Source organism: Triturus cristatus, chromosome 6 (genome assembly GCF_964204655.1).
Source record: "Triturus cristatus chromosome 6, aTriCri1.1, whole genome shotgun sequence".
Lineage (NCBI taxonomy): Eukaryota > Metazoa > Chordata > Amphibia > Caudata > Salamandridae > Triturus > Triturus cristatus.
In genome coordinates, this window is record NC_140589.1 from 1381354071 (window position 1) to 1381368292 (window position 14222).

General features: G+C 45.4%; 1 protein-coding gene across 3 annotated transcripts in view; it reads right to left on the reverse strand.

The window, feature by feature from the left end:
- Nucleotides 1–14222, reverse strand: part of CFAP36 (cilia and flagella associated protein 36) — a 537779-nt gene that overhangs the window by 56722 nt on the left and 466835 nt on the right. Inside the window, exon 9 of one of the 3 annotated variants that reach the window (XM_085612386.1) lies at nt 3933–4088. The exons of 1 other annotated variant lie outside the window; for it this stretch is intronic. In XM_085612386.1, coding sequence (XP_085468512.1) covers nt 3933–4088 — 156 coding nt within the window. The remainder of the gene's footprint in view (nt 1–3932; nt 4089–14222) is intronic. One more of the 3 variants, XM_085612387.1, reaches the window with a different exon arrangement.

The window sequence follows — 14222 nt, forward strand, 5'->3', positions numbered from 1 at the left end:
TTGAGCGTCTAATAGTTCATTTGCATGCAAATCTCAGATGGGGCCAGGGCTGTTAGAGGTCTCTCTAGTGTCTGTTTTGTGGCTTTGGAGCATTTCTTTAACTGATGTCGTTTTTGGTGTCTTCACCCCATTTCTGATCATTCTGGGTATCGAGAGTGCTGGCCAGGTGGGGAAAAGCATTGCTGGATATACAGTGAACGTATATGTTGTGAAGGATCCAGGACTGTGCTTGGAAATTCTCCGCTTGGGCTCGAGGTTGTCTCTCTTGTGTTATTTGACATGCTGGATCGTCTCCTGTGCCAGGTCCCACTCCAGTCTCTAAACTGCAGATTTGATAGACTTGTGTTGCTAGACAGAAGCTCCCTGGTGGGTTGCAGATCCTATGGCTTGTGATCCTCACAATGTTCAAAGACAAAGTTCAGTTATGTGTAGGATTGTATGAAGAGTGGAGAAGCAGGTGCAGGAGATGCTTTTTCTTTCATGGTGTAAGGTAAGCCTCAGTGGTTCTAGGGGGCCCACATCTTGGGGGCCCTTTCCAGAAGTTAGCACCTCTCCCAGTATTGGCCTTGAACATGAGGTTGAGAAATGTCCTAGAGAATTTCCTCACTTGTGTGGCGAATGGGGGGTGCCTGCTCAGGCAATGTGTTCTAGTATTGCTGCTATGCACAATATTTGATACTATATGGAACTTACTGTGCTGTAAAGGTGATTGCCACAGAGACAATGCTAGCTGGCAGTGAGGATTTGATGCTCCCTTGCTTCCTCATAGAGAAAAGGGCCATGGTACTGACCACGTGGATCTTCAAAACTCTATATCCCACTAAAAGGAGGAGTTTCATTGTCAGAAAGAGCGTCTTCAGGTCACATTTATGTGAAGGGAGAAATCTGAGCTACGCCATGTGGGTTTGAGAGAATCCCCTGTCAATATGCCCCTTTCCTCTACTCTGAGGAGTCAGTGGAGAAAAAACCTTCAGATAGGTAAGTAGAAGGGGTGTCCAACCAAGAGGTTGGGAGCATGTGCACACTGCAGCAAGTTCGAACTGATGATGGTTGAAATAGGATGAGCAAAGGCTGATCAGCCAGCAGTAGGTTTCAGTGTTGAGCCTTAAGGAGCTACAGTGAACACAGGTTGACCTTGCTATGGGAAACCACCTCTGTCCACAACATCTGTACTCCAGAAACCACATGAAACACAAGGTTGTCACAGTCTTTTTGCTCAAAGCATGGTCAATAACCTTGCTGATGGCTATTGTTAGAACTTGGGTTGACTGGTGTGTGATTTCTGGTCAGGCAGCAGCCACAATCCCTTGCAGGGTGACCCACAAAAAGTCACTAAATTAACCTGTGCTTAATACTGTGCAACTTAGCACAAAAAGCAGTCAGGCTTAACTTAGAGGCAATATGTAAAATATTTATGCAGCACACAAACAGTAATAAAGTGAAAACACAACACATGAACAATCCCAAACTAATGAAGAACATTTGATTAAATTTTAAAAAGCTATTTGACACCAAAATGACAAAAATCTAATCAGTAGAAACAGAGTTATGATTTTTTTAAGTCTTTAAGATTTAAAATAACACCTAAAAGATCAAAGTGCCAACTGCAGACCGGGTCAAAGTATGTAGTTAAGGCCAACTGCGATGGAGATAGGTTTAGATAAAAGAAGTGGTTTGGTACCGGTCACTGCTTACCTTGGGACTTGGAAAAATTTCGGAAGAAAAATGTCTGAAAAGGTAAAATTCATTGGGGCAAGGCTGCCCTTCTGGCTCAACAGGAGGCCAGCAAACTAGCCCTTGGAGCCACTTCTGGTAGTCCTAGGTGCAGGTGGAGATGCAGGACTCAACAGCAGGGATGTCCTGTGAGGGTTCAAGGCAGGCTCCAGGCAGCTGGACAGTCCTTCCAGGTACAGCAGCAGTCTGGCAGAGGTCACAGCAGTAGACAGTCCTCTGAGAGTCCTTCTGCTGATCCAGTTATGAACTGAAGAGTAGGTCTGAAGGTCCTATTTATATACCCTGGTGCCCTTCTTTTGGGAGGTGGGAGCAGCTTCTGGAAAGGTTCTTAGAAGTGCATGGAATTTCCTGACTCGCCTGCCCTGGCTCCAATCTGGCTGCAGTGACAATAGAGTGTTGTTAAGCCCTTTGTATGAAGGCGGAGCACAGGCAATTCCGGTGTGCTCAGCCCTGCCACCCGATCCTGCCAGCAGATGGCCCATTGAGAACACCTAATCCCTCTATTGTGTGACTGTCTGGTAGGATGTCACAAAGTCTACATGTCAGTTACACCTTGTCTTGTGATCCAGGCCAGGCTACAGGCACAAAAGGGCTAAGGGCAGGAAATAGCCAACTTTCTAAAAGTGAGATTTTCTAAATTGTAATGAAAAATCAGACTTTACCCTTGAAGCGTTATCATTACAATTCCATAGGTACCAAACATGACATATCTACCTTGTCCCAATTAGGAATTACAGCTTGTTAAATCCAATAAGGAATCTTCAATGTCATTCTATTGGATAAGTAGGCCTCAAGTAGTGATAAAACGAATTTGAGAGTTCTTCACTACTAGGACATGTAAAACTCAAATGTACATGTTCGAAACTTTTAATTACACAGCACTCTCTCATGCTGCAGTCATGTAAATGGAGCAAGACATTTCACTGGGTATTTGATTGGCTAATTTGACTATAGTGGCACCATTCCCTCACATGGTTGCTTATTTTTGTGTTTTTTTCTGAATATGAGTATTCATATTAGACAATACATGGTTTAGGCTATGCTCGCAGGCTAGTGAAGCACGTCAGTTCCTTCTTCTAAGAGAGAATATGCAAAGCAGGTATAGTGTACTCTTAAGCTTCACTCTCACCATTTGTTTTTTTTAAAAAAAGTTTGAGTAATCTTGCCAAGCAGCCGACCAATGATCGCCATAATCCACTCAGGGACTGAAATCTAGGTCGACATGAGGAATGCACCTGGCCTAGCTGACCTTTCCCTTTTTCCCACACTCCCACTGATAGTCTCATATTGGCTGCAATGTATGACATTTTCTGTAATCTCTAATATATGTAATCACTATTAAATGCTTATAATGTACGATAAAACGATGAAGTGAAATTATAATTTTATATTATATTTAGTAAATCACTGACGCAAACAAATTATCTCTCTTTTTATCAGGGATTTTAGAGTGAACACTGTGATCTAGTAACAGCATTAATGAAAAACAATAACGTAATTGTTATGCAGGACGCTTCTCTGACCAGCAATTCTAGACCAGTTGATCATTTTAGCATAACGTCTCCACATTTGAACAAAATCTCCATACAAAATGATGTATGCTTGTTAATAAGGTGTTGGGTAGAAAATTCAGTATCCGCCTAATCAAAGTGCAATAGTATTTGTCTGCACCTACAATCTTTGCAATAGAAAGTTGTTGCACATTAACTGCAACAGAAAATACGATCCTGAATTTCAAAAGAACAATAAAAAACTACTAGTTGGTAACTTAATATTTCATATCTACATTGAAATCTCATCTCTTCAGGTATGTTTTACTGAGGTGTGTATAGTTATGAACTCCTAAACAATGCCTAGCTGTAATCTGCAGTGCAGGCATTACTTCAGTGGCAAACACCTCCTTCACCTTGAAACTTTCCCTGCTACAATCTTCAGAGCAGTACCACTGTTTTAGGTTATACCTAAACCACTTTATGTTAATGTTCAATCTTACTAAGTAATGGCACAACATGAGTGTACAGACCGTACATTTCTGGCTAAAGAACTCAGATGCCACACAAGATGCAAGTGTCATACAGATGTTCAGTATTTTCATTTAAAAACAAATAACCACCTAATTACACATCACAGATTTTCACAAGCTTATGTAAGAATTTGCAAACAAGCAGTCATTATTAGTAAACACACTTGGAATTTACCTTTTTAGAAGATGAGGCTTTTAATTCCTGATCTTCTGAATTGTGTTTCATGGGCTTATTCCTGGGCTCTTTCTTCATAGACATCAGTTTATCACGTTTCTGTTTTAGATATTCAGCTCGTTTTCTTAGTTGTTCCTTTTCAACATGAGTTAAAGACTGAAATTATTTAAATAAAAATGGGTAAATTACACTTAACTCTATTTTTCTATGCCCAACCCCTGTGTTAGTTCTGACTCTCATCATTTTGAATCTCAAATATATTCCCTATGTTGGCAGATAATGTGTTCTGCACTTTATATGCTTCTTAGCCTCTGATCTGATTTGATAAAAATCAGATAAAGAGATGAAGTATGATTAGCTACCAATAATTATCACAGAAATCTTTCTGGCCTCCTCCTCTAAAAATGAATATGGGTCTCCTACTTTAATTAGTGCTTCATTCATTTTTCTGTTTTGTATCAAACCACATGTCGCCTTTCAGGCCAATTCGTAGTTCGTAGTGCTACATTATCTGGTGCACATGGTCACTAGGCCTCAGTCTGCTGAGTGATTAAACAAAATATTGTATAACTTAGCACAGTACCGGAAAAGGCCTCAACAAAGCAGTCTGGTGAGATCCTATGTGAAGGCTCAGGTGCCAAGTCTCTTCTTGGAAGGGGTTGGCTTATGGTGGCATATTGCCTTTCAGAAAACAGTAGATAGACTCCTTGGGAGAAACTGCATTTAACATCTTCATGACAACTGGGGGTATGAATAAGTCAATTAGGGAGGGCCTCTTAACACTCCAGAGCTGATGCCACTGAACATTAATGGCTTTATATCGGTGTTTGTTCTACATGAACTTGGCTTAATTGAACATATTGGCTTTACTCAACCAGAGATGTTGAATATGCATGAAATGAATAAGTTGGGGAATGTCAATGTTTGTGGGTTATTTTGGCAGTATACCAGTGATGTTCTAGACTAAACAGATATGGAGCTCTCCGGCACATCAATGCACAGAATATGCGGGTCTTTTATTCCTCATCGTTTCCCTTACTACTGTTTCACCATCTTGGGGGTCACTGCATCCCTTCTTCACTAATGCTGAATCCCTATGTTCTCATCTGTTTCCTAGGGGTCTTTCCCAAGCTCTTTTCCTCTCTGCAAATCTTCCCTCTGTGATGGGGACTCTCACACCTCATGGCTTTCTAATACGGAATATTCATAAAATGGCTCTCACCCTCCATTTGTTAGTCAAAGACATCCTAACTCTACTCTCTCATTTATGGGGTACCCTAGTTATCTATTTGACTGATGTCAGTCCTCACTTCTGTCACTCAGACACTGATCTCTTCACGCTATGTAGAAAGAAGTGACTTTTTCCTCATCCTACAATAAATGCAGTTCTGGCAGTTGCATGAGCCCTCATGTATCACTCACCCTATTTGGTAAGCTGGTAATATCTGTGATTCTCCTTCGAGTTGTTAAAAAAACAATGTGCACAATGTTTTTATTCAATCAGAGTCCATTTAAACACACCCGATTACAAAAAATTACCCTGTAAGCATCTGTTCGTGGCATGAAGTGCTGTAGATTCACATGCTGTGCATACTCCTGTCATCTAGTGTTGGGCTTGGATGTGTACAACTTGTTTGTTCGTTGCAGAAGACTTTCAAATCACAAGGTATAGTGACTCCTCCTATGACTTGCAATGCGCATGGGTATTGGCTCCATTGCTAGATTGTTTCCTGCACGTCGGGTAAGGATGGAGATGGAACACAGATATGACAGAAAAAGACCATGCAAGTGAATAATAAAAAGAAAAGTCAAGCAAAGCATCTGCAACAATTGAAGGCTTCACAGGATGCGGGTGTATGTGAATCTACAGCACTACATACCACAAACAGATGCTTACAGGGTAAGTAACATTTTCCCTTCGTGCCATGTGTAGCTGCCGATGTACATGCTGTGCACAGACTGTAAAGAAGTTACCCCCTAAGCGGTGGTTAGCCAGAGGAGGTTGCAGAGGATTGAAAAAGTGCAAGTAGTACAGCCTGGCCCACTTGAGCTTGTTGACATGCTAGGACATCCACACAGTAGTTATTTGAAAGAATACCGAGTGTGTGTTTCCTAAAAATTCATATGCAGTAAATTAAATACCAATTAAGCACAACTTAAGGTAACACAGTTTTTTTTTTTTTGCAAAAACAATTTTTATTGCTTTACCCGATTACAATTGCCATCATCAAACATCATCACACCCCTGGTCATATCCAGCATGTAGGAACCAGTGCATAATACAGTCTAAACCACTTCCAGCTAGTAAGTCACTGTCCCCCAGCACTCCCATGCCTTAAGGTAACACAGTTACGGAGTATAACACATCTTGCAGAGTTACTGAACGTATGAATTTGACATGCTGTACCTTTCATCATAACTATTTTATTGTTGATTATTTCCCATAGTTGATCACGAGTTGCATCATACAAAGTTTGCAGCATTTGTTATTGACATTTTTCTTGTAGTATACCCAGAACAATGTGTTTGGTATTTTTTTCTTTTCTATTTCTTGAATATTTTAACAAGGGTTCATTTGCAGTCTCATATTTCAAATGCTATTCATTCCGATGTAGCCTTACAATTTCCCATTAATTTAAAAACCAGCCACCATGTATTTCGCCCCCTATATGGTTAGCAATCCAAGAGCTTTTTCAAGGCTGTAGTATTTTAAAAAAAATAGTTATGATGCAAAACCTATTCCTTGCGGCATTCAAAATTTGGTCACAATAAATGTCCCATAAGATATGAAGTACACTGCAATCTAGTGATACAAACAACCCATGTTCCCTTTAGCTAGAACTTTACATAAATGGAAGTTAATCTACTGTGTAGGTATACTTTCTATTATACCCTTCCAAAATAGGATTTGTTCTTATATTAAAAACAATGAATTACTGTGCACTGCCACACCTGCAGGCTGTAATGGACAATAAGTACCTTCCAAGAGTTTGTTTTCTTTTAATTTAGTATTATTATGACTCCTTTAAAGTTTAATAAATTTCCTAAAAGGACGTATTCAAATATAGTTAGATATCAATATGATCATTTATAAGGCAACTAGTTCCAGTATTATTTGTTAGTTATAGGTTACCTCTTGTGTCCATTTAATTCAATCCGTCAGACATAATGAAATCTATTGTAAAATAAAGATAGAAAATAGAAGATAAACAAGGGCCATGTTAAATATTGTATAATTATAGATATTGTTTGCAAGTGTCCTGGTAGGATTCTGTAGATAAAATGCCATTATTACTCAGAACAATATGAATCCCTATTGTTGTTGAGTTTGGCTAAAAATGGCAATATTTGTTATGAAGTTCTCCCGTTCCGGGGACAAAGATCAAATATTTTACAAAGCATGGAAAGAACCTATGTTACGGGATCTAATCAGTAAAAAATTAAAATTACTCTTAGATTGCTGCAGATAAGGGTAGGACGAGAAAATAAGAAGTCAGAAAAACAAAAAAAATGAATGTTGAGAATTAGTCTCTGGTGGCAACACAGATTAGGGACTCACAACCTCTCTGCCTTCAAAATGGCACCTGTTTAGATGCCGTAGAGCACATGAGAGACAGGACTGCAGAGACCAATCAGCATTAGGGCACCTTGCCCGAGATGGGTAAGTTGAGCTCCTAGCGGCTCGCTTTTCATTTTTTTTTTCATTTTTCTGACATCTCCTTTTCGGATCCTAGCCTCATCTGCTTCAAGCTATAAGTAATTTTAATTCACTGTGCTCAGTGGTATCTAGAGGGTAGGCCGACTGAGTTGGCTATGTGCCAATGGGTGGCAGATTGGGTGGCCACCCGTTTGCCCTCCGCATCGATCTTTTTACTTTGTTGGGCGGTGGGACTTCCTCAGTAACTTGTGCATTTGAGCATTTATGAGCGGCATGAATGACCAGAGAGTCTGCTAGGAGCTCCAGTCTCATGTAAGGCAGGTTTGAGGGCGAAGCATTATACTTTATGACAACTCAGGGTGTGATTACCCTGGCCTTAACAGAGTTTTTAAAGACACTCTGAGTAGAATTCAATATTCCCATGAGTATGGTTAGGTATTGTGTTGACCATGGAGTGTGTGAGAGCGTTTCCACCAAGAAGTCATCCTCCGCTGTGATGGTGTGTAAGTTCACCTTGTGGTAGCTGGCCACCCTGTGAATAACCTTATGCCAGGGAGTATCATCCAGAGGAGAAGGCTTGCATGGGCAAAGGTCAGGGTCATTGTAACCAGGGAGAACAACATCATAATCATCCCAGGGATCATTCTGGGGCTTCGGGTCCAAACAGTCCGTCTGCGCCGGTGCCGAGGAACCGGAAGGCGTTTAGGGCGTGGCCAATGCCAAGGAAGGCTGAGTATTATGCGGCTGTTTCAGCGCAGTAATGGGAGTCGGCTTAGGTTCTGAAGTCTTGTGTGGGTGCTAGCCATGGCTGAGATGCAATGGGGGCCCGCAAGGCTGCTGGGCTTGATGACCAACCCTCTGAGAGCTGGAGTTCGACCAGTTGTTTTTGGTGGTGGGATACAGTAATCACGATCGACGTCTTAGGGTGGCTCAGTGGGGGCTGTTGATCTTCAACATCGGAGTCCGAAGGAGAACTTGCCCCTGGAATGAAGGCTGCTGGTTGATCGGCAGAGGTGGAGATGTGTGTTTCCCCATCAATATCCTTCCCCAAGATCTTAGGGATATCCTCATCTTGCCGCTGTCCCATCTTGCATCAGGCAAGGCATCCATTGCGTCGGTACCTGAGGGTCTTCTTTGGACTGGAATGTGAAGCAGGCGGGGCAGGAGGTCTCATCATGCTCTGGAAACAAGCAGAGGTTACGGAGCGGATGGTGATCTTGCCACAAGTACTTCAAGTGGCACTCTGGACAGTACTGGAAAGGCGTCCTTTCCATCATGACCTGCACATTCTCAAGGAGGGTGACCGAGGAGATGACCAAAAGTGGCTGAGGCCCCGAACTAAGCACTGAAGATATCCCAGGTCCGAAACCGATGGAACCAGGAAGAAGTCAAAAAGACTGCAGAGAATGCAATTGTTTCACACCCATGGAGAGGAAGCACCAGAAGGCCCGACGAGAAATGCCATGCGGCGTTGACTTGGAGCTTCAGAGACACAAGTCCAAACCCGGCAGTGGAAAAAATGCCCATGCACATCACCAGTCACAAGAGGAGTCACTATACCGTGTGACTCGAAAGGCTTCCTCGAAGAAAAACAAGTTATACAAGTATGCGCCCGACACTAGATGGCAGGAGTATGTGCAGCAGATTTATCCACAGCTACACGTGCCACAAACATATAATTACCGAGGTGTGTAAGGAAAACATTAAGGATACCCAAATACATGTCATACGGGAGGTAGAAGTGAACAGAACAAGTTACTTACCTTCGGTAACGCTTTTTCTGGTGGATACAGTATCTGCCTGTGGATTCCTCACCTTGTGAATATCCCCTGCGCCAGCAACATTCGGAAACTTTTGTAGCAGTCCACGCCGATAGAGTCGAAGACGACGTCACAGAGACACGGCTCCGCTCGCGACTCCGCTGACGTCACCGGCTCCATAAGAAGACCTCGTTGGCGTGATGACGTCAGTTCCGCCCCTTTTTTCCGTGCCTTCGAGGCACACGGACAGACTGACAGCAATATATACATACACAGTATACACAGTACACAATATGCATATCAACACACTCAGTGTGGAAAATAAATAGCAAAGCACAAGAATTAACATAATGCTTTTGACAGTGATAAACACACTTGAAACCCATCAATAGAATTACAGGCATAGAAATACCGGTATAGAAGGATGGACAACGGGGAGGCGGGTGGGTCAGTGAGGAATCCACAGGCAGATACTGTATCCACCAGAAAAAGCGTTACCGAAGGTAAGTAACTTGTTCTTCTGATGGATACATCTGCCAGTGGATTCCTCACCTTGTGAATAGATTCCACAGCAGTCCCCACTCCCGGAGGAGGGTGTCCACCCTTCTATACCAGAAAGTCCTGAAGGACGGAACGCGCAAAGTGTCCGTCCCTCCTCACCTCGGTGTCCAAGCAATAATGCTTTGCGAAGGTGTGGAGGGAGGCCCAAGTTGCCACCCTACAAATATCCTCCACTGGAACACCTCTAGCTAAGGCAGATGTGGAAGACTTTGCTCTGGTAGAATGAGCCCTCAAACCCTCCGGAGGCTCCTTACCAGCTAGGGAGTAGCAAATCTTGATGCACAAGACAATCCACCTGGAAAGGGTGCGCTTGTGCACCGCTCGACCTTTCCTGCAGCCAGCAAAGCCCACGAAGAGCTGGTCATCAACTCTGACATCCTTTGTCCTGTCCAGGTAAAAGCTCACCGCCCTCTTAGGGTCCAAGCGGTGAAGTCTCTCCTCCTCCTTGGAAGGGTGAGGGGGAGGATAGAAAGAAGGAAGGGTAATGGACTGCCCCAGATGGAAGGGAGTTACCACCTTAGGCAAAAACGCAGCCCTGGTCCTGAGTACCATTCGTTCAGCATGTATGGTCAAGAATGGGGGTTTTGAACTTTGAGCTTGAAGCTCACTTACCCTCCTTGCCGAGGTGATTGCAACGAGGAAAACTGTCTTAAAGGACAACAGCCTCAAGGGACACTTGTGTAAGGGCTCGAATGGAGAACCCATAAGATAGGTTAGTACAAGATTTAAGTCCCATTGAGGCACAATAAAGGGAGTAGGAGGAAACTTATTTGTAAGGCCCTTAATAAAACGAAGAACAATAGGTGATTTGAATAATGACGGCTGATCCGGCAAACAGAGGAAAGCCGATAGAGCCGATAAATATCCTTTCACAGTAGCCACAGCAAAGCCTTGCTGAGCAAGAGAAAAGGCAAACTGTAGAATATTAGACAGACGAGCCTTCAAGGGATCAATGGACCTCTCTCCGCACCAAAGCACAAATTTAGACCACCTATATGAGTATATAGATTTGGCGGAGTGTCGCCTGGCCGATAAAATAACATCCACCACATCTGGTGGGAGAGAGAAAGAATTCAGGTTGCCCCGTTCAATCTCCAGGCATGAAGGTGTAAGCTCTGGAGGTGGGGGTGTAGAACCTGCCCCTCCGACTGCGAGAGGAGGTCTGCCCTCAGCGGGAGACGGAGCGGAGGGCACGAGGAGAGGTGGAGAAGATCTGTGTACCACACCCTTCTTGGCCAATCCGGGGCGACCAATATAACTTGGGCCCGGTCTTGGCGAATCTTCCTCAGAACCCGAGGAATCAAGGATATGGGAGGAAACGCATAAAGGAGTCGTGAACCCCAACTCAACTGAAACGCGTCACCCAACGCTCCCTGCATCGGATACTGGAGACTGCAGAAAGACGGGCAGTGAGCATTCTCTTGAGTGGCGAATAGGTCCACCCGAGGAGTCCCCCACGTCCGAAAGACGTGACGAACTACCTCTGGATGAAGCCTCCACTCGTGGTCGGCGGAGAACTGCCGACTGAGACTGTCCGCACGAACGTTCAGAACCCCGGCCAGATGATTTGCCATTGGACAAATCTGATGGACCTGAGCCCAGGACCATAGACGCAGGGCCTCTCTGCAGAGACAAAGAGACCCCACTCCTCCCTGTTTGTTTATATACCACATCGCGGTCGTATTGTCCGTCAGGACTTGAACAGACTGACCGCGAAGGGAAGGAAGGAAGGCCTTGAGTGCCAAACGTATCGCCCGCAATTCCAGAAGGTTGATGTGAAGCAACCTTTCTTCTGGAGACCAAAGACCCTTGATCTCCAGATCCCCCAGATGAGCACCCCACCCTAAGGTGGATGCATCCGTTATCACTGTTGTCACCGATGGAGGTAGATGGAAGGGCTTTCCTTGGGACAGATTGCCCTCCACGCTCCACCAAGATAGATCCGCTGCAGCTTCTCTGGAGACCCTCACAGACTCCCTGAGATCCCCTTTGTGCTGATACCACTGCTTGTGGAGGCACCACTGGAGCGCCCTCATGTGCCAGCGTGCATGGTTGACCAACAGGATGCAGGAATCGAACAGACCGAGCAGGCGAAGGACCTTCAGAACTGGAACGACCGCTCCGCTGTAAAATAAAGGAATCATTTCCTGTATGTCGAGAATCCTTTGAGGAGGAGGGAATGCTCGACACACAGTAGTGTCCAGTACCGCACCTATGAACAGGTTGCGCTGAGAGGGCACCAGGTGAGATTTGGGTACGTTTATCGAAAAACCCAATTTGTACAACAGCCGAGTTGTATCCTGCAGATGACGCAGCACCTTCTCCGGCGACTCCGCTTTTATCAGCCAGTCGTCCAAATAAGGGAAAACTGAAATCCCCGTCCTTCTGAGATGGGCTGCCACCACTGCCATCACCTTCGTGAAGACTCGAGGTGCTGAAGTAAGACCAAACGGTAGGACCGCAAACTGATAATGTTGCGACCCTACCGTGAAACGGAGATACTTCCTGTGCGACTTCAGGATGGGGATGTGAAAATACGCATCCTGCAAGTCGAGCGACACCATCCAGTCCTCCTGATTCAGCGCCTGAAGAACCTGCGCAAGGGTGAGCATCTTGAACTTCTCCTGTTTCAGGTAAAAATTCAACATTCTGAGGTCCAATATCGGACGTAACCTGCCGTCCTTTTTCGGAATCAGGAAATACCGGGAGTAGCATCCCTGACCCCTTTCCTGCTCTGAAACCACCTCTGTCGCACCTTTCTGAAACAACTTCAGGACTTCCTCCTGCAGGAGAAGACGGTGGTCCTCCGAGCAAGCCCCTTGGCAAGGAGGGTAATTTGAAGGGAATTCCCGAAAGGGAAGGGCGTACCCATTTTCTACAAGATCCAGAACCCAGAGATCTGTAGTTACAGATTCCCAATCTTGTAGAAAATGGGTAAGCCGGCCCCCCACAGGACCAGCATGATCTGGAATGTCGAATCTAGGGCTGCTTTGCAGTGGTGGGAGGGGCTGAGGAGGAGGAAGAAGAGGAGGAGAGCTGACGTGAGCCACGTGTGCGACCCCTAATTCTTCCTCTGTAACCTCTCGACGAGGAACCTTGCTGCTGCTGCTGCTGGGACGGTCTATAGGAGCGAAAAGTCGCCTTTCCAAAGACCCTATATCTTTTAAAAACACCTCTCGGCTGGGATTGAAGGCCCAACGACCTAGCCGTAGCCTTACTCTCCTTGAAGCGTTCGAGAGCAGCATCCGCCTTCTTCCCGAACAAGCCAGACCCATCAAAAGGCAAGTCTAATAAGGTCGACTGCACATCCGAGGAAAATTCAGAGGACTTTAGCCATGCACCCCTCCTGGTGGCAACAGAAGACCCCATGACTCTGGCAACAGAGTCTGCCGTGTCCAGTCCACTCTGAATGACTTGGCGAGCAGCCGCCTGGGCATCAGTCAGAACTTCATTGAAGCCAGCCCTATCCTCCTCCGACAGCTTTGGCGCAATCTTCTTTGCCGAATCCATTAGCGCATGGATATAGCGCCCCAATAATCACGTCGCATTCGTGGACTTGAGAGCCATGCTGGCTGATGAAAAGAACTTTTTGGCCGATTGGTCCACCTTTTTGGCCTCTCTGTCCCCTGGAACCTGAGGAAAGGCCCCCTTTGACCTTCCCGAACAAGCCGCCTGGACCACCAAGCTCTCAGGCGAAGGGTGCGAAGTCAGAAATTCAGGATCCCCTGGAGCCACTCTATATCTCCTTGCGACTGCCCTGGAGACCGCAGGAGCTGAAAAAGGCTTGCGCCATACCTCCAGCACAGGCTCCATAATAGCCTCATTAAAGGGTAACAAAGGCTCCGAGACCGCTGTAGGTGAATGCAGCACCTCAGTAAGTAAATTTGGCCTGAACTCCGTGGACGGCAACTGCAGGTCCAACAACTCTGCAGCTTTTCTGATGACCGCATGATACGGCGCTGCATCTTTAGAGGGCTCATCCGATGGTGGAGTGATTTCCCACTCTGGAGACAAATCCAGTCCACTTGCCTCCTTCAGTTCTTCAAACACCTCATCAGATTCGACTAACTCTCCCTCTTCAGCCTCTTCCAACAGAAAGCGTCTCTCATCCACCACTCTCTGTGCTTCCCTCCTGGAACGAATCCACACCAGCGGCGTCGGCGGCGCCGTGTTCGAATCCGACAGCGCCGGCAGCGGCGTCGAACGCGGATTCGCTGGAGCAGCCGGCGTCGAACGAAGTCAAGTCGGCGCCGGTGAAGAGGGAAGCGGCGTCGAAGTTCTCGGCGCCAGTAGCTGCCAAGACGGCGTCGC